Consider the following 19,131-nt stretch of genomic DNA (forward strand, 5'->3'; position numbering starts at 1 on the left):
TTATCTATTTGTTTATTCTTGCTTATAGCTTTATAATTAGTTTTTATGTGTGGAGGTGATATTAAGACCTCCAACTTCTTTTGTTCTCCTTCAAGTGTCTAAAGTCATTTTAGGTTTTTTGCAATTGCATATAAATTGTCAATTACCCTGCCTCCTTCCCCCACAAACAAAAGTCCCGCTAGGATTTTGATTGGAATTACATGAATCTGTAGTCTAATTTGGGGAGGACTGATAAAGTAATACCACTGAATTTCTCTATCCACAAATGTGGTATTTTCCTCAAATTATTTAGGTTCTAAATTTCTCTCAGTCGTGTTTTACAATTTTCATTGTAGAGGTCTTTTACATTTTTTTGTGTTAAATTTATAAGTAGGTGGTTGATATTTTTTGTTGGATTACAGATGGTATTTTTTTCTTGTATGTTAGCTTTAAACACTTAGAAATGCAGTTGATATTTATATGTTGACCCTCAACAACCTTGCTGAATTCACTTATTTTTTTAAACGATTTTAGGTTTTCTGTATACACAATTATGTCATTTGTAAATAATAAAGTTTTACTTTCTCTTTCCAATATTTGTATATTGATTTTTTTTCTTGCCTTATTGCACTGTTTATAACCTTGAATACACATGTTAAATAGAAGTGGTGGTAAGACAAGTGAACATTCTTTTTCTTATTCTCAACCTAACGTAGAAAGCATTTACTATTTCATAATTACATATGATTTTTGTTGTAGGTTTTATCATATTATATATATATAGGATATATCATTTATCATATCATGTTCATGATATACCCTCTTTGTAATGTTTGGAAAATCTGTAATGTTTTTCCCTTTTTCATTCTTATATTGGTAATTGTGTTTTCTAAATTTTTTCTTGATAATAGCAGTTTTATTAACTTTTCAAAGAACCAGCTTTTTGTTTTGTTTTTCTTCATTATACTTTATTTACATGTTATTGATTTCTTTTCTATATTATTTTTGCTTTCTTTGGATTTAGATTTTCTTTTCCCTAGTTTCTTCAGATAGAAACTTACAGCATAGATTTTCCATCTTTCTCCAATATATGCATCCCCCAAGATTTTATGTAGTGCTTTCATTGGCATTCATTTGAAAATGTTTTCTAATTCCCATTGGGATTTCTTCTTTGATCCATGTGAGTTTTTTCTTTTTGCTTTTTCATTTTTGGGGGGTGGGGGTTTTTTCTGTTTGTTTTTTTGAGAGAGAGAGTGTTAGAATGAGAGCGAATGGGGTCGGGGAGGGGTGCAGGGGAATCTTTAGCGCAACCCTGAGATGATGACTTGAGCTGAAATCAAGAGTCAGACACTTAACTGACTGAGCCACCCAGGTGTCCTGATCCGTGTTTTTTTCTGAAGCATGTGGTAAAATTTCTCATATGGGAGAGGAGGATTTTTTTCAGTTATCTGTTACTGATTTTCAGTTTAATTTCACTTAATCGGAGTAGACTGTATAATTTCAGTTCTCTGAAATGTGACCCAGTATATGGTCAGATTTAGAAGATGTTGCATATACGTTTTCACTGAATATGTGTACTGCAGTTACTGAGTATAGTTTTCTAAATGTATCATTTAAGTCAAGTTGATTAATTGTTTAAATCTTCTATATCCTTATTGAGTCTTTTGTCTGTTTCTTTACCATTAATGAGATAGGTGTGTTAAAATCTCCAACTTTGATTCTGCATTTGAGTAGTTTTTTCCCTTTCATTTCTGTGAACTTTTGCTTCATTAATTCTGTGTCTATATTAGGTGAATACAAATGTGGGAGTGTTATATCTTCCAATTAATTGATTCTTATAATTATGAAACAGTTCCTTTTATTTCTTCATATTTCTTGTCTTCACGTCTACTTTGTTGGAGGTTAATACAGCTATACAAACTTCTTTTTGAGCAGTATTTACATGATATATCTGATTTTACATTCCATTTTGACTTTGTTCCTGACTTCCCATCATGGAAGACTCTTTAAAAAGACTTTGAAGTGGTGTGGCTAGTAAGCTATTGCTGATAAAATGGGCAGAATGTCTACTCCTTTCTTAACCTATGATTTTTGGATGTTGGGGGGCACAAAAACTTACCAATAATTAAATTAAAAATTTAAGTTCATCGAAGTTTATTGAATTTATTGGAAGTAGAGTGCCACACTATGTACTAAATTTAAATTCTTTCGGTTCTGTTCTCTTTCTGTTCCTCAGTGGCTGGCATACATATATCAGTCCCAAGGAATGATGGGTGCTGCAGAGATGTGTTATAGAAAGAGTCTACAAGTAGCATCCCAACAGGGCAGTTGGAGTGGGAAGCTGTCGAGTCTGTTGAGACTAGCTCTCCTTGCTTTAAAAGCCTATATGGTAAGATCATATTATAATTATGATGATGAAAAAACTGATTCTTTTATTTTTCTTTAAGATGACAATGCTTTCTGTTGAGTTCTTGTTGTTTCTTCACCTTCTTGTGTGGCCTCCTCATAGACTTTGTATTTGGGCTTTTGATGGAAATAAGAGTAATGTAAATCCATAGATTCCAGCAGAACATTGTCATTGTTTGGGGAAGAAAAAAACAAAGATTACAATTTAAAAGTTGAATTATGACAGAATATACATATTTGTTTCCTGTTTATAAGTTAGAATTAACCCAGGTACTCATCTGTGACAAAGGTGCCAGTGATTTAACATTTCAGTCATTTCTCAGTTAAATTTGACATTCTATAAGAAGGACTTATAATAATTTTTTGTTTGACACCTGTTTTTTGATACAAGGTTAGATATATTAATCTAGAAGTCTTCAGTACTAGCATGGAAAACTCTAAAATAAATGTTTAAGTGTGTGTGTGCTTTGGGGGGCAAACTGCCGAACAGTGTATATGATATTCTATTTGAGGGTATGTGTGTTTGATACATGTTTTTTTCAAAGATTTTATTTATTTGTCAGAGAGAGAGCGTGAGCAGGGTGGAGGGGCAGAGGGAGAGGGAGAAGCAGGCTCCCGCTGAGCAAGGAGCCCAGTGCAGAACTCGATCCCAGGACCCTGGGACCATGACCTGAGCCAGGAGCAGACGCCTAACCAAATGAGCCACCCAGCCATCCCAGTGATACATGTATTTGAGAAAATATATGTCTAAATGTATTGTGTTTGTGTGCACATGCTTATGGGTACATAGATAAAAAAAGAAAGTTAATGACAGTTTGGAAAATAGCACAGGGTCTTTAAAGAAATGATAGAGAAGAGGTTTTCATTTTATATCTTTTGATAGTGTTTGAATTTTTTATCATATGCATGTGGCTTCTGTAATTAAGAGATAAACTGTCATTCTGTGTTTTATATGATTAGAAGAAATTGTCCTAGGTAGGCCTGAATTAATTCATGCTTTTGCCATAGTAATCCATTGCCAATGTTATTTTCTTGATTCAACTAAGCTTTCTGACAAAGATATTTAAGGATTAGGAAATTTTTTCAGCTGTGGTGCTATCACTATAGAACACATTTAAGAGCTCCTTAGGTCAGGGGCCCTGTTTTGGTCATCTTTGCATCCTTGCTTTACCACTCTGCCCCGTACATAGGAGCTCTGCAATAAATGGTTTTTCAGTGAATGTATAAATAATAATAGTTGTCAAATTTTTGGTGATTTGAGTGAAAAGAAATGATGGTTAATGGTAATTGTAGGCCATCAAATGTTTTGTTTTGTTTTGTGTGCCCCATATTTATGTTTAACAAGTGTCTTTGAGACATTGATGGCTGGGGAGCTATGGAAGCTACACATAGTACCTTTTGGTCTCTTGAATATGTGTACTGGAGTTGATACCCGTGTAGTCTAACTTATTATTTGTTAGTTGATAAATATTTTTATTTGGTGGTATGTATTTTATCTGTTCTAATGTTTGGAAATTAAATCTGACCTGGAATAAAACAATAGCGATAACAATAGCAAACATATGGTGCTTAGCCTGTGCTACTGTTAACAGAACTTTACACATATTAACTTATTTCATATTCACAGTAATCCTGTTTTACAGTGAGGAAATTAGCTTGCAGTTTAGTAATACCCATATGTACCCCATCTCCTCCCATCAGCCACTACAGCCAAATAATATTCTCTCTACTTCCTTTGGTTCTGGTTCTACCATGTATTCCCCGTGAAAACTTCAGCCAATTAAGCTGTTTAGAGCCTTTTTTTTTTCCTGTAGGAGTAGAGATAATACTACTACTTTGCCTTGTTACAGGGTTGAATATCAAATGAAATAACATTTACAAATGCCTTTGTAAACCTTCAAACACTGTTCACGTCTAATTTGTTCTTATTGTAACATTTGACACCCAGCAGTTTTTGTAAAAGAATATGAGATGCCACGTTTCTGTGGTAAACAGCTGGCAGTGTACAGAAGATGAGTATGGTAAAGTTACACTTTTATGAGAGGCTCCTGTATGTGTGGTAATATAGGACTAGGATATTAAACTGAGAGGTTCAGCTAAGATATTAAATACTAGATTTCAGAGATAACAGATTCCAAAGTGAAATACAAGTCAAGGTACAGACTTCCAAAGTGAGTAGAAACCTAACCCGTAAGGAAGCTATAAAAGGATTAGAAGTTGGAGAAGGATTATGCAGAAGTTTTTTTGGAGAGAGCTGTTCTGTTTCTCCCCCATCTGTATGGCACATTTCCACACACAGATGCCCACAAATGTGAGGAAGGGAGAAAGTGTGTATTTTTTGCTCTTAGTCTGTACACAATTGGGCTTCATCCTCCAAGGTAACTGATTATGGGATAAACAGATGAAGAGTGAGTTAATTAATTAATTAATTTAAAAAAAGAATCTGTCTGAATTCTGTCAGAGAAAGGGAGGTTTTGCTGTGTGGCCTCTGAGGTCCTGGAGGCACATGTCTAGAAGCATATAGACAGGTATGACATAACCTCAGGAGCTTGTGGCTCTCCACCTGCTGTGTTAGGATAGAGGAAAAGAGGTGTTTGGAAAGTGAGCACATGCCCTGGCAGGGAGTGGTCTGCAGTGGGTGAATCCCAAAGGTGGGTAAGAGTGTATGCTTGGGTACAACATGGAGGGAGTGAAGGAGAGTTGCTGTGACATGGGTTTGGCAGCACTCCTAGAGTTTGTCGGAATGAGCGGGGCCAGTGCGTAAATGGATTGGCATAGGAGGTATCTTAGATCCTATCCAGTAGGGCCTCCTAGAGGAGTGATGGGATCTCGGCAAAAAGGAAACTACAGGTTTCCAGGTTGCTTAGAGGATGTGGAGAGTAAGTGAAACAGAGTACATTTGTCCAGGTTAGTGGAACTACAGATGAGTAGGACTGCTTCACAGGCATGCATTCGATGCAGTTGCTCAGGGCTCCTCACTTGGTTTAATGCTCTCCAGCATCTTGAAATTCTTAATTATTTTTGAACAAAGGGCCATGCATTTTTATTTTACATTCGGCTCCACAGATTACATAGCTGGTCCTGCAGATAAGAGACTACCCATGAAATTGGGAGTCTCTGATAAAGCCAGGAAAGCCTGAATGAGAAAAAGAGATTGAAATATCAGGCCTAGAGAGCAAGGCATCCTCGTACAGTGGCAGCAGTCAAACACAGACTTCTGGCATTTCAGTAGCTGTCTGAAAGTACAGTTAGCAAGGAAAGGTGAAGGTTGGGACGAGGAGCAAGCCATCTGCTGCTATCCGTAACCAGACCCCATCTGGGAGCTGTGGTGGGGCAGGATGCAAATACTACCTTTGAGTGAAGATTGAAGTATTGAAAGGAAGAAGATATTCTAATTAAGATTGTGATGACTCTAAGAAAAATAAGTATCAGAATCGTGGAGCCTACTGTAATATACATCCAGGGACAGAGGAAAAGTACTTCTTCATATAATAAATTTTAAAGACACAGTGGAAGACAAAAATGTGCATTCTGTTGTTTAATATACCAGGTACATAGAGACACTTTTTCCTTATATAATAATCTTTGAGCTAACTTTATAGAATATTTTATATGAGAGTACATCATAAAAGCAACCAGTGAGAGTTCTGTGCTCTTGGTTTTTAAAAATATTATTGGGAATGAGGCACCTGGATGGCTCAGTTGGTTGAGTGTCCGACTCTTGGTTTTGGCTCTGGTCATGATCTTGGTATCACGAGATGGAGCCCTGTGTTGGGCTCTGCGCTTAGCGCAGAGTCTGCTTAACATTCTTTTCCCATCTCTCTCCCTCTGCTCCCCCCCTAAAATAAATAAATTAATTAAATCTTTTAAAAAAATAATATGAAAAATAAAAATATATTAGGAATAGTTTTATTACTTTTGAGCCTTGCCTTATTTTCTTTGCCAAATGTACCCAAGGTCTCATTGCTTCCATCTTTATAGAAGATGCCTTACAATTTATTTTCAAATTTATTATCTTTATAGCTTCCTCTTTCTTGATTACACACATTATTGCCTGTACTGCACTCAGTTTATTGCTCTAACATTCTTTTTTATAATTTAGTGTTTGAAATGGACTAGGTATTAACTCATCCTATTGACTTTATTAAAATGTGTACTCTAGATACCTGTAAATATGAAATCTTAGTTTTTAGTGAAAGTTTGAAGTTTTTAATGAAAGATTTTAAGTGCATTTTTCTTCTAACAGAATTCAGCAGACTGTTCACCATTTTATCTTCACTTTATTGTTTCTTAGGAACATACTTATCTGTTATTTCTGAGTCAGTACATGTTGTAAGAAACTAAAGCTTGCAACATAAGTGATGTATAGGTACCTTCACATTTTCCTTATAAAGTAGAATTCTTTAAAAAGTTCTCAGTATTGATGAGTTTGATTGATCTGCTTTGTACCTTTTTTCTGTTTTGGGATTTTATTAAAATATTTAATTTCAGCCCTCTCTCTCTCCTTCGATAATTTTTGAAATGTGGGAATTTATCACTACCAATTAAAGAGTCATGTTAAATTGAGTTGTGTATATTTGGTAGATCCCAGGAGCTTAGTGATTCCTAGAGTTCATACACCTATATAGTAGAATAGTGCATTTTCTTTTAAGAAATATTTTAGTGTTTTTTAAGTAATATTCCTCTTTGAAACCTTTCTTTTTTCCGGTCTGCCCTGTTCTGTAGCTTTTTAAGGGCAGGAATCAGATTGTAATCATTCTGTAGAACAATGACCTCTGTAGCATTTACAAGGTGACTTGGACAAGTAGGCACTTAATAAAATGAGAGTTGAATTTCATTCTTTTAAGGTAAACATGTTGAAAGCCTCAATTTAATATCTGTCTTATATTTTTACAGGCTAATATTTCCAATGATCACTGGTCATCTTTGGTTCAAGAAGCTACAACTGAGGCCTTGAAACTTTGCTTTTGTCCATTGGCTGTCTTTTTACAAGCTTTGTTACAATTCAACCGCAAAATGGGGGCAAGGTATGAAGAATTCTTGTTGCCTTTTTTTTTTCTTGGAAATGTTTCTTCACTTTCAGTCCCTCAAGGAAACAAAGATTTAGAGTTAGCGTAACAAACTTGGTGTTATTCATTTATCTGTTAACTACTTTGGAAAGGCTGTTGAAGTAACCAAGTAAGGAAGAAAATAGTCTTACATTTGTTTTACAAAAAATAATTTGGTACACAGATATAGAATATGAGAGTTTGGGCATGACAGCATTTCAAGTGAAGAAGGGCTTGGAGATTTGCTGTCTCTGGATGCACCAACAGTATAATGTGGATTCTAGAAACAAAATAAAAAATACTGAAGTTCAAGGCTAGATTGAATTAAGTTTATGCAAGGTACTAAGCTATGAAAAAAAGTAATGAATATTGAGAAGACAGAAATATGTTTATAAATAATGAGGTTTTTATATCTAGAAAAACCCAAAGCTTCTGAGATTAAAATATACAAATTTTAGTGATCTTTTTTTTGGAGGATGGGGACGGGGTCAGAAATAAATTTGAAAAAAATTACTTAATGATCGTGTGGATGAAAAACCAAGCAAGAATATTTTAAAATTCTGAGAATAATATCTAGCTTTAATGGATATTACACATAATACAGAGCAACTGTAAGTAAAACAGTGGTTTAGGAGCATTATGTTACTGCAACACGATAGACATTGTAGACAAAGAGCTTAATATAAATAGGTTGCAAAGGTCACATCAGCATCTCAAAATAGGAGTGAAGGAAGGATTAAGGCTATGACTAATCAGCAATTCCAGCACCATTTATTATTTATTTACTTTTGGTCAGTTTTTTGTATGGCTAATTTGACCAAGAAATGTTTTAGGCTATAATTTATCCTTCCTAATGAACTTTCTCCTGCAGCTCAGTGTGGGTGACTTAGTGGGCCTTAACCTCTACCTCCCTGTAATCTGTTAATACCTCCTATAATTTTTATCCCCACCAAAAATCATCCCAAATCAACATACACACAAAGAAAAAAACTACTTACTATGTGATTCGTATGTAGAAACATCTTCAAGACAAGTTCTTTAGTTTCTGCTTTAAACCAATTACTATTTTTTAAATTAATATATTTTTATTTTTTATTGTATTATATTAGTCGCCATACAGTACTTCATTAGTTTTTGATGTGGTATTCAATGATTCATTATTTGTGTATAACACCCAGTGCTCCATGCAATACGTGCCCTCCTTAATACCCATCACCAGGCTAACCCATCCCCCCACCACCCCACACTCTGAAACCCTCAGTTGTTCCCCAGAGTCCACAGTCTCTCATGGTTCATCTCCTCCTCTAATCTCCCCCCCTCCAGTTTTCCCTTCCTTCTCCTAATATCCTCCATGCTATTCCTTATGTTCCACATATGAGTGAAACCATATGATAATTGTCTTTCTCTGTTTGACTTATTTCACTTAGCGTAATCCCCTCCAGTTCCATCCATGTCAATGCAAATGGTGGGTATTCATCCTTCCTGATGGCTGAGTAATATTCCATTGTATGTATGAACTACATCTTCTTTATCCATTCATCTGTTGAAGGGCATCTTGGCTCCTTCCACAGTTTGGCTATTGTAGACATTGCTGCTATGAACATTGGGGTGCAGGTGCCCCTTCGGATCACTACATCTGTATCTTCGGGGTAAATACCCAGTAGTGCAATTGCTGGGTCATACGGTAGCTCTATTTTTAACTTTTTGAGGAACCTCCATACTGTTTTCCAGAGTGGCTGTACCAGCTTGCATTCCCACCAACAGGGTAAGAGGGTTCCCCTTTCTCCACATCCTCTCCAACATTTATTGTTTCCTGTCTTGTTAATTTTTGCCATTCAGACCAATTCCTATTTATAAGATCCTCTTATTCAGGACTTTTGAAGTTACCACAATTTGTGTTGTATCTATTAGTACGGAAGTCTCTGGAGTCATAGATGTTAGTAAATAAGGAAAGAAAAACTTAGAACACAATTGCAAATCAGCGTTTTATTACATGGGTTTACATATTGTACACGTCCGTTAAAGCGTATACTAAAAAGCCTAATATTATACACTTTGACTCTGGTGTAGATTATCTTTTTATTGTTTATGGATTTGTTTTCAGTCTGTTTTCAAAAAGGATTAGAGCTACATAGAGCATTCAGAAGTGCTCATGAAATAGGAGCCTTTCTCCTCTATTTGGAATGAGCCTTAATTTACTAATTGCAAAACGAGAATAGTGACAGCAACCTGACCTTACAAGGTTGCGAATATTAAATGTGACCATATGTGTAAAATACTTAGCATAGTACCCAACACATAATAAACACTTAATAATTGTTAGCCATTATTATTACCTTTATTCTATTTCATGAAAGTATCAGTACCACGTGTGTGCAAAAGAATGAGAAAGATAATGTGTGTGAGACTAGTATATGAAATATCTTATGTTAATTTAGATGCTTTGGACTAAATGTAAGTATCCTTTTCAGAGAGACACGGCGACTTTTGGAAAGAGTGGTGTATCAGCCTGGGTATCCCAAGTCTATTGTATCAACTGCACGTTGGTATCTGCTGAGACACTTACATGCCAAAAATGACTACGAGCTTATTGATGTAAGGCACTGGTTTTATTTACAATATTTCATTTTGGATCTTTGTTGGAGGAGGGATGAGGGTTGCCGTCCTGTGCATTATAGGGTATCTAGCAGCATTCCTAACTACCCTAAGCACCGGGTGCCAGTGGCACTGTCCTCCTCCCTCCACCCAGCTTGTGACAACCAAAAATGTTTTAGACATCTCAGATGACACCAGTTATTGCCCCTCGTTGAGAACCACTGATTTAACCTGTAGGAAGTACATTCTCATAATGTGATATGTAGAATAAAATAGTTAGACAAAGGTGCTAGGTGCTGGTTGTGGTATTTTTCTATGACCATTGCACTGGAGGCAAATATGTAGGATAGGTTTGGAAGTAGCAGGATTTAATGGGATCTTGATATTATCTTTGGAAATATTATTTTACTTGTCTCTTCTGTAAGATGCATGTGACAGTTTCTGCTCCTCATGGGATAGCTCTGGTATCTACACAAACATATATGTATGCGTATCTAAAATTCTTTTTAAAAAGGTAGAGTATATAAAACATATAGGCTAAGATTCTCTTAACTTGAGCTTACAATTTACAAAATACAATGAATGTTAATGAGAAGCTTTTTAAATATCTAAAGCATTTGAAGTATTGTTTGCCTTTCAGTGAAACTTACAATATTTAAGAAATATTAACAAAAACAATGCTTGAAGAAAGGGATTTTAATTAACATATTGCAAACCAAAAAGAACTTCTGTGACTGTTGTAGACAGTTCTCCATGCTTTTCTTGCATTTCTAAGCATCCTGTGAGCAGATGGCCTGACTGCTCTTTGTTCCAGACTGTCTTTTCAAGGATGTTTTTATAGGGAGCCTTGGAAGACAGACGCAAGTGTCTCCCTCCAGAGCAAAGGGTAGGCCCATTATAAAAGATTCCGGTCTCCTAGGTGCAGGGTTCCTCTCTTGTAATGCAAACCAGTATGGATATGGGAATCTATATACTTTCATCATGTCACCCATGTGAGTCTTAGGGGCCAAGGGGAATAAAATGTAAATGTCTTGATGCTCATGTTACACCATGAGTGATATAGACCTTTGTCTCTGTTCCAGGAGAACCGTGTTTTTTGGCAGTATCCATGAAACTGTGCAGGCTAACTTGTTAGCTTACAAGTAGAGCAAAATCTGGGACCCTTCACAGTGTTCAAAAATGAACAAGCAAAAAGTTTTAGTAATCAAATGAGCAACCGAAATTAAATATTATAGTTTATGGAACTGGTGAAAACCTTGCAAAGTTTCTTGATAGAGCCTAGAATCTAGAACCTCAATTCTAATCTTTGGTTTTAAAGGAGAGGAGTATTGGGGCGCCTCAGTGGCTCAGTTAGTTAAGTGTCTGCCTTCGGGTCAGGTCATGATCCTGGAGTTCTGGGATAGAGCCCCGTACCGGGCTCCCTGCTCAGCGGAGAGTCTGCCTCCCTGCTGCCTCCCCCCACCCCTTGCTCACGTTCTCTCTCTCTTCCTCGCTCACTCTCTTTCTCAAATAAACAAATAAAAATCTTTAAAAAAAAATAATAAAGGAGAGGAGTATCACTTGCACAGTTCTGTGTATAAAGTGTTCTTTCAGGTAAGGGTTTAGGGATGACAGTATTGTAAACAAAACCACCACTTTAATTTTATACAATACTGACGAAGGGTAACAGTCAAAATGTTGCATCCATACTAATTGAGCACTTGAATAAATTGTGCTTATCTTTGATGTTGGCTTTGGCTAAGCGATTTATTTCAGCAAAAATGACTGAAAAGATTGCACACAGTCACTTTTTCTTGTGGTGTTTGATGTTGCTTGCTGCCTTTTGGCATACTTGGCTTCTGTGAATTTAAATATAGTTATTGTTAATAAAATACTAATATTCCTATATGTGATTTCCCATAGGTGCTGGTAAACAATGCCAAAACTCATGGAGATACAAGAGCATTGGAATTGAATCAGAAATTGTCCTCAGAGTAACAGTATGTTATTTTATAGTAAGCAAGCAAAGAAAAAGTTATTAGAAAGAATCAATGAATCAAGACTTTTCCCCAAAGCACCATTTTAGAAACCATAGTTAATGATCATCCATTTCTATTTTAAATCTAAAGACACTTAAGTTCTTAAGCTAGGGATTTAATTTTCCCAAAACTCTTAATATAACTTTAATTTGAAAAATGTGTTTGATTGTGAGAAGTCCATAATGAAAGGAAAAAACATGATTCCCTAGGTGTCCATCAGTAATTTGTAAACCATTCTTTTCCCCATCTTGCATTGTGCATAGGATTTTTTTGTACCCCTTTACAATAAAGCTTAGTAGCCATTTTCCAAATAATATGCAAAAGCAGATTAGCACAGTGCAGAATTTTACTTGTTAAAAAATAAATTGAAAGATGTAATTTCTTCTGTGAATTCTGGAGTTCAGCAGACCAACTCATCATAACATCTAAATAATCTTATAGCCTATTTTACTAGTGGTTCATCTCAGATTCTGTTGAAGAAGTGTAATGTAAATGTTGGTAAGTCTTAGACTGCTAATGGATATGTTTGTATAATTCAAAACTCTCAGGTGTATGGCTGCATTAAAAAAATTAATGGAAAATTTTGGAAAATAATGCTGACAGTGTTTAATCAATCATGTAGTTTCTTCAATGAGGATGAAAAGACTTGAACCTTCTGAAATAAAAAACATAGTGTCTTTCTTTATAGTATTAATATCAGATATAATTTCTAAATTTCAAATTTTAGACTTGAAAGCACATTTACCTATTTTAGTTTTTTAAACTTTTATATATCTGAAAAAACTATATGTTGCTTACTTTGGATTTGTGGGTTTAAAAATATTTTCAGATATTTACACATATTATTTGTTGTGTGAAAATGTGTGATTGTAGACTTTATGTATGTAGTTTTTCTAAATCAGCTTTATGGTGTTATTCTGTAAGATAATATAAATTGATAATATTCTGTAATTAAATTTTACTCCAGAGGTTAATCTACTGAACTAACTATAATTTGATGAATTCCCAAATTTGGCTGAATATTATCATCATTCAGACCTATGCAATCAGAATCTTTAAGGATAAGGGCCTAGGACTCTGCATTATAAAGGCATGCCTAAGAGATTCTAATGTTCATTCAGGTTGGTGAACCACTGGATTAATCCAATGATGATTCTTCCCTTTACTTTTTTCTTTAACAGGATCAAGCACTTGCCATTCTCTGCCCATTTCTTCCTTATCTTCACAACTGTCCAACTGATCCAATGCTTTTAACAGCCTGGCCCACAGACTTAGCCAGACATGAGCTGCAAAAGGTTACATATGCCTCTCTGGTGCCTGTGCCCTCCTGCTTCCTCTGGAAAGCACTTTATTTAGCCTTTACCCCAGAATGGGCTGGATCTATCTGCTTAAATGCTTATGAGTCAGTTCTTGTTTTCCATCTGCTTTCTGGGGTGTCACTTGCTTCACAAGGTTACTTTCTCCTACAGTGTGGACTTGCTTAGCCTTTGCTCCAGGACTGTAGCCAAGGAGTGACCTTTTGACTAAGTTGCCTGGTTCTGGCCTCCGAGGACCTCAGACCCAGGTTTTCTAGAAAGGAAGGTTCAAAAACACGATAGTTAATACCATCTCAGGTAATTCTTTTTTGCATGGATGTACACACATCTTCTCTTTTCTTTGTTATCTTCTCTTAAAATTACTGCCTAGTTATTGGGAGGCTCAAATCATAAACATATGATTTTTACAGAGCTTACTTCATGCCAGACCTATGCTAAGTCATTTAATCCTAGTAAGTAAAGGAAAATAGTGCTAAACAGCATGCTTAAAGCAAGTAAAAACCTGAAATGGAATCAGTGTTACCAGATTCTAGGAACTTTAAAGTAGCCAAAATTTCCTTTCATTTTATATGTAAGTTTAGAGAAATTACATTAAAAGTTATTTCCAGAAGTGTCAATATTTAGCATTCATATTAGGTGTTTCTTTATTTGAGAGTTATAGTGCATTTTTGCTAATTTTTATCCACCATTTGGCTCTTATTGATTAATTAGGTGTTTATAGTCTAGCTAGACATCTGATAATCATTTTCTGTGAGAAAAATATATTTTAGTTTATGAGTAAACTTTCAGAACACAATCTATTTGTTTGGGATCACTTGTCATATTTCTAGAATGTCCCTTGCATTAATTTCTGATCAGGATTAAAAAAAAAAAAACACCTTAGTTTAAAATGCTATGCTCTTTTTTCAGTTTACAAAATGAGCTGACAAACTTCCTTTCATTTGGGAAGCTACACAGAATAGGATTGGACAGAAATACTCAGATTCTGCATTAAGGGAATTAAAGATATGGTTACCTAAACTAGCATAAAAAAAAAAAAACTACTCTGAAACATTAGGTAAATATTTACTGATATGTAATATATGAATATGAAAAGATATGTGTTCTGTTGCTTCATAGAAAAGTATGGTACTTGTTTTGGGGACATTTAAAAAGAACACAAAAAGAAGCATATTTTATATATGAGTCAGAGGGACTTGCAGATCTGTTTCAGTTTTTGCCCACTTTTAAAAATGTGGAATTTGTTTTGGCATAGTTGACCCTTGTCTCTCTACAGGTGTTCCTTTCTTCCACTTTAGTTGCTAATGGACAGAAAGCTTCTCAGATGCGCATGTGTAGACTCAGCTGCTGGTTATAAACTGATCATCAATTTGCAGGAGAGGTTTTTCTTGTTTTGTTTTTCGCATTAGAAAGATACATTTGTATATCAGATACAAGTACAATAATCTACCCATATATGTATTTTTTAAGACTTCTTTTTTTTTTTTAAAGATTTTATTTATTTATTTGACACAGAGAGAGACAGCCAGCGAGAGAGGGAACACAAGCAGGAGGAGTGGGAGAGGAAGAAGCAGCCTCCCAGTGGAGGAGCCCGATGTGGGGCTCGATCCCAGAATGCTGGGATCATGCCCTGAGTCGAAGGCAGACACTTAACGACTGCGCCACCCAGGCGCCCCTTTTTAAGACTTTTTATACAGAGAAGGTAAAAAGTCAGAAAATTCCCGTTAGAGTATATACCTTATTTTTGTTTTCGAAAATAGAGTCACTTAAGATCTTTTGCACTGAAAATCCACTCAGGGTGTCTAGCTGTCCCTCTGCCATATAATAATGGGTTTTCCCTCCTTTGGGCTGACTAAAATAGGAACTTTTTGAATAGCAGTGTTTTAAATTCTAATGGACCTAAAAAAATATCCTGTAAAACTATAATTTTTTTTAAAAAATGCTAAGTTATCTTTAGACCTCAGAGTGTTTTGAGGGAACTTAAGAATAGGATCTCTTTAACAAACAGCTATTATGAAACATTTGAAATCCTTTTTTCTTGTATTTTCAATTTAGAATTGAAAATACCGATTTGTTTTAATGAAGGGATAGGGTGCCAGGAGAGGGATAATTAAAATTGGAGTATCCCTTGGAAAAGGGGTTGGGTTTCATATTACATCACTGGAGTGTTGAAATAATTTGTGTGTCATCATCTCTCCTGAGTTTGAATCAGTACAAAAGTTCATTTGGGCTACATACTTCCCCTGTATATTGTCCCTATTATAAAAACATATTTAAATTATATTAATTTTTCTGAAGAGAAGATGGGCAATAAAGAAATGTTTATCTTGCTATTTCTGCTTCTATGTGAGGCGGAATAATGGTTCCCCAAAAGTGCCATGCCTAATCACCAGAACTTGAGAATATGTGGCGAAGGGGCTATGCAAATGTGACCTTGACATGGAGAGATTGTCCTGGATTATTTGAATGCACCCAGTTTAATCACAGAAGTCCTTAAAAGTAGAGAGCCTTTCCGAGAGTGACAGAAGGTCAGAGGTTCGACCTTGCTGGCTTTGAAGATGGAGGAAGGTGGTTCCAGCCATGGAATAAAGGCAGGCTCTAGAAACTGGACAAAGCAAGGCAACTTTTCCAGTGGAGTTCCCCGAAAGGGATGCAGCCCGTCTGGCACCTTGATTGTCACCTGCTGAGACCCATGTTGGATAGCTGACTGACAGAACTGTAAGATAATAAATTTATCTTGTTTTTAAGCCACTAAGTTTGTGGTAATTTGTGATGGCAGCATAGAAAATGAGTGCATTGCTCACTGTGGATATTGTTAAAATGAATATACATTCCTCTGAATTTGAATTTCACTAGATCACTGAAATTGGGGATTATCATCTTAATTGTTGCCCCAAAAAGGGGTCATCAGATAAAGATGTGGAGTTATTAAAAATGCTTACTGTGAAAATATAAATGGCATAAGTATTTGACTCTTAAGAATACGTAGCTGTTTATTTCTGTAACAGTAGCTGAATTATTCTCACTAACATGCTGCTTTCAGCACAGTATCACCATATAGTTGATCAAGTCCTTCACTCTCGTTCTCCTTAAAAGAACTGCATTAAATTATACTCACAAAACCTAAGTGGTGTGTTTTAGTATTTAATGGGTATGTAACTGGTGAAGTCTTGTGTCTTGGCCTTTAATTTTCTGTAAATTTATAAAGCCGGGGCCTTGAGCTAGATATCTAATGGCAGCAATCTGTTATTTTAAGGTCATCAAAGTTTTCTAGGTCCAAAATGAGCTGGTGCAGCACCTGTGAAGCAGCAACTCTGGTTTCCACTAAACGGAGGGCCCCCCTTGTGCTTGCAAACCTGAGGGTAGGACCCTTTTCCAAAGAGGCCTCCCTGTAAAAAAGTAGTTAATCAGTTGTAGGTAGTAAGACTCTGAGAAGGAAAGTAAACCTCCACTCAGAGCATATTGTAATGGAAAGCAGCATCTATGAATGGTTGGGTGTAATCACACGTGCCTTCCACGTGCCAAATAGTTATACGTCATACAGAAAGAGCACCCACATTACATAAAATAAGCACATTGTTTATCTGACTCCCAGGTGGCTTAAGTAACTTGAGTTTCTAAGACCCTGCCTTTTTTAAATGCCATTTCCTCCCCTTTGATCATACAAAATTATAGTGATTGCTTTCTCTATGGAGAAAATATGCCACATAGTTTAATTGCCTGATACTAAACTATGTGGCATATTTTCTAGAAAAACCACTATATACAGGCTTTAAAGTTCTAATCTTAATTGTTCTGTTTAATAGATCAAGAAATAGAGTACAGACAGTCTTTACAAAACGATTATTTGCTGGCTCCAAAAGTTTGGAAATTAGCCTAAAAAGTCAGGTGGTGTGGAAAAAAAGATACGGTTACAGGTTCTATCTTTGCAGACTGAGTTATGTGTTTCTGGGCACAAGAGAAAAGCCAGCTGGAGCGGAAGATTTTTCGTGTGCAAAGAAGGAGATTAGAGAGAAAATATACTGCTGAGAAGGCAAATTTATATTGTCATAAGCAGCTTCAGTATTTATTTCTGAATTGCCTGCGGCCAACTCCATAGTACCTCAGAACAAGTGCTATTTATATGTGGTTGGAAGGCTTCTCTGTCTAAGGGCGAGGCTCAGAATGATTTATTAACTCGCTAGAATCAGATTTATGATCAGCAGTGGTGAAGACTTTGTGAACATTGGGAAATATGTAGGCAGGAATAAGATTTCACGCAAGTCAAGCAGCTTCTAACAAAGCCAAATAAGATCCGGCATCGCGAGCATCCTGGCACTGTCGCTTGCGTCAGCAGAGGGGCTTTCTGTGCTTATGAGGCGGTCGTCATTGCCCGCCAGGGCTTCGGCAACCAAGCATGCACGGGCGGGGATAGAGAGAGTGCCTACTATGTGCCAGGTTCTCCCACACCGTTACCTCATTGAAGGCTCACATCATTTTTTACAGTAGATACTATCCTCATTTTACAGACCAATAAAAAAAAAAAAAAAGGAAGCTCAGAGATATTACTTTTCTCTGTATTCTTAAGTAAATAGAATCAGGCCCCCAAGGTCAGGTCCAATACTATTGTCTAATTTTGTAGTAGCTCCTGACACTTCAAATGTCAGTGAGTTGAAGTATGCCATTGGGACTGACTCGGTTATCCTGCCAAGTTGTATTCTGATACTGCCATTTACCTAGTGCCACTATCTGAATTCTAGACAGAATCTTAGGAGAAAGGAAATTCCTCCAAAAGACTAACTTGGAAAATTTATTTTTCCCCCAGCTTTATTTGCAAACTTAAACCTGTGCAATGATGAGGAGTACTCCACTCGTTCGACTTTGAACTTAATAGAAACTGAGACTGGCAGTGAGCTAATTGTTTCAGTTTGTTCTTGATAACATCACAAGTGCCGAACCTTGGTTTTCTCTTTGGCATTATTAATCTCTCTTCAATGAACTTTCTTTTGGCCTTCCACATGTCTTAGGTAACTAGCACTTGGTTAATTTTGTAAAGACCTTGTTTTACTTACTTTTCAACTAATCCCTGCAGAGGAGGTAGTTGATAAAAGCCCCTGGGTGTGTTTTTGTTCCTTTCTAAGGGTTTTATGTTGGTGTTGTGAATACTTAAAAGCCTTTAAGTGCTAAGCAGTGGACTTTAGGCATAAGGACTAGACAGATTCCTTGATATAGGAGTTGTTCTGAGTTGCAGAAGTAGGTTTGTCCACCACCATTCACATGTCTCCGTAAAGGCCCCCACCCACTTGAAGTCTATCCCTGAATGTCTCCTTTGTGAAAGCGGTGCATTATTTTTTGGAGAAGCATCTGACAGTTGGACACTAATGACTTTGACCTGACGGTAATGGCTGTTGGGTTTGCTTTGAGAGCCAGAACTTACAGAGGAAATATGCTTCACCACACGTTGGCATCAGCACCTTGCCCACCTCCAGTCAATGTCTATAATGTTTCTTCATTATGTTAGCCTCCCTCCCCAGAGACAAGAGAAAGAAATGCTTTTAACGCAGAGGAATTCTTGCTCATTATAATTTTGTTCCAGGAGAAATCTATATTTTATATTTCTTTCTGCTTTGGTCCATTGCTAGATTATTGCAAGCCAGGCAGGGTATTTCTTCTCATACATAGTGCAAGGACCTTTATAAACTCAAGTATTTTTAGATACTAATCTGAATCAGAGTTGGATGAAAGAGTATCATGGAACTTGTCTTTCCCATCAAAATCAAAAGCTCTGTT

General features: G+C 36.2%; 1 protein-coding gene across 1 annotated transcript in view; it reads left to right on the forward strand.

Moving 5' to 3' along the window:
- Positions 1–12,729, forward strand: part of TTC37 (tetratricopeptide repeat domain 37) — a 77,345-nt gene extending 64,616 nt beyond the window's left edge. The window contains exons 39-42 of the mRNA XM_008700875.2: positions 2,216–2,368; positions 7,282–7,412; positions 9,905–10,028; positions 11,931–12,729. Coding sequence (XP_008699097.1) covers positions 2,216–2,368; positions 7,282–7,412; positions 9,905–10,028; positions 11,931–12,005 — 483 coding nt within the window. The 3' untranslated portion in view covers positions 12,006–12,729. The remainder of the gene's footprint in view (positions 1–2,215; positions 2,369–7,281; positions 7,413–9,904; positions 10,029–11,930) is intronic.
- The last annotated feature ends 6,402 nt before the right edge of the window (positions 12,730–19,131 follow it).

The sequence above is a fragment of the Ursus maritimus genome, unplaced genomic scaffold (assembly GCF_017311325.1).
Source record: "Ursus maritimus isolate PB19 unplaced genomic scaffold, ASM1731132v1 scaffold_5, whole genome shotgun sequence".
NCBI lineage: Eukaryota > Metazoa > Chordata > Mammalia > Carnivora > Ursidae > Ursus > Ursus maritimus.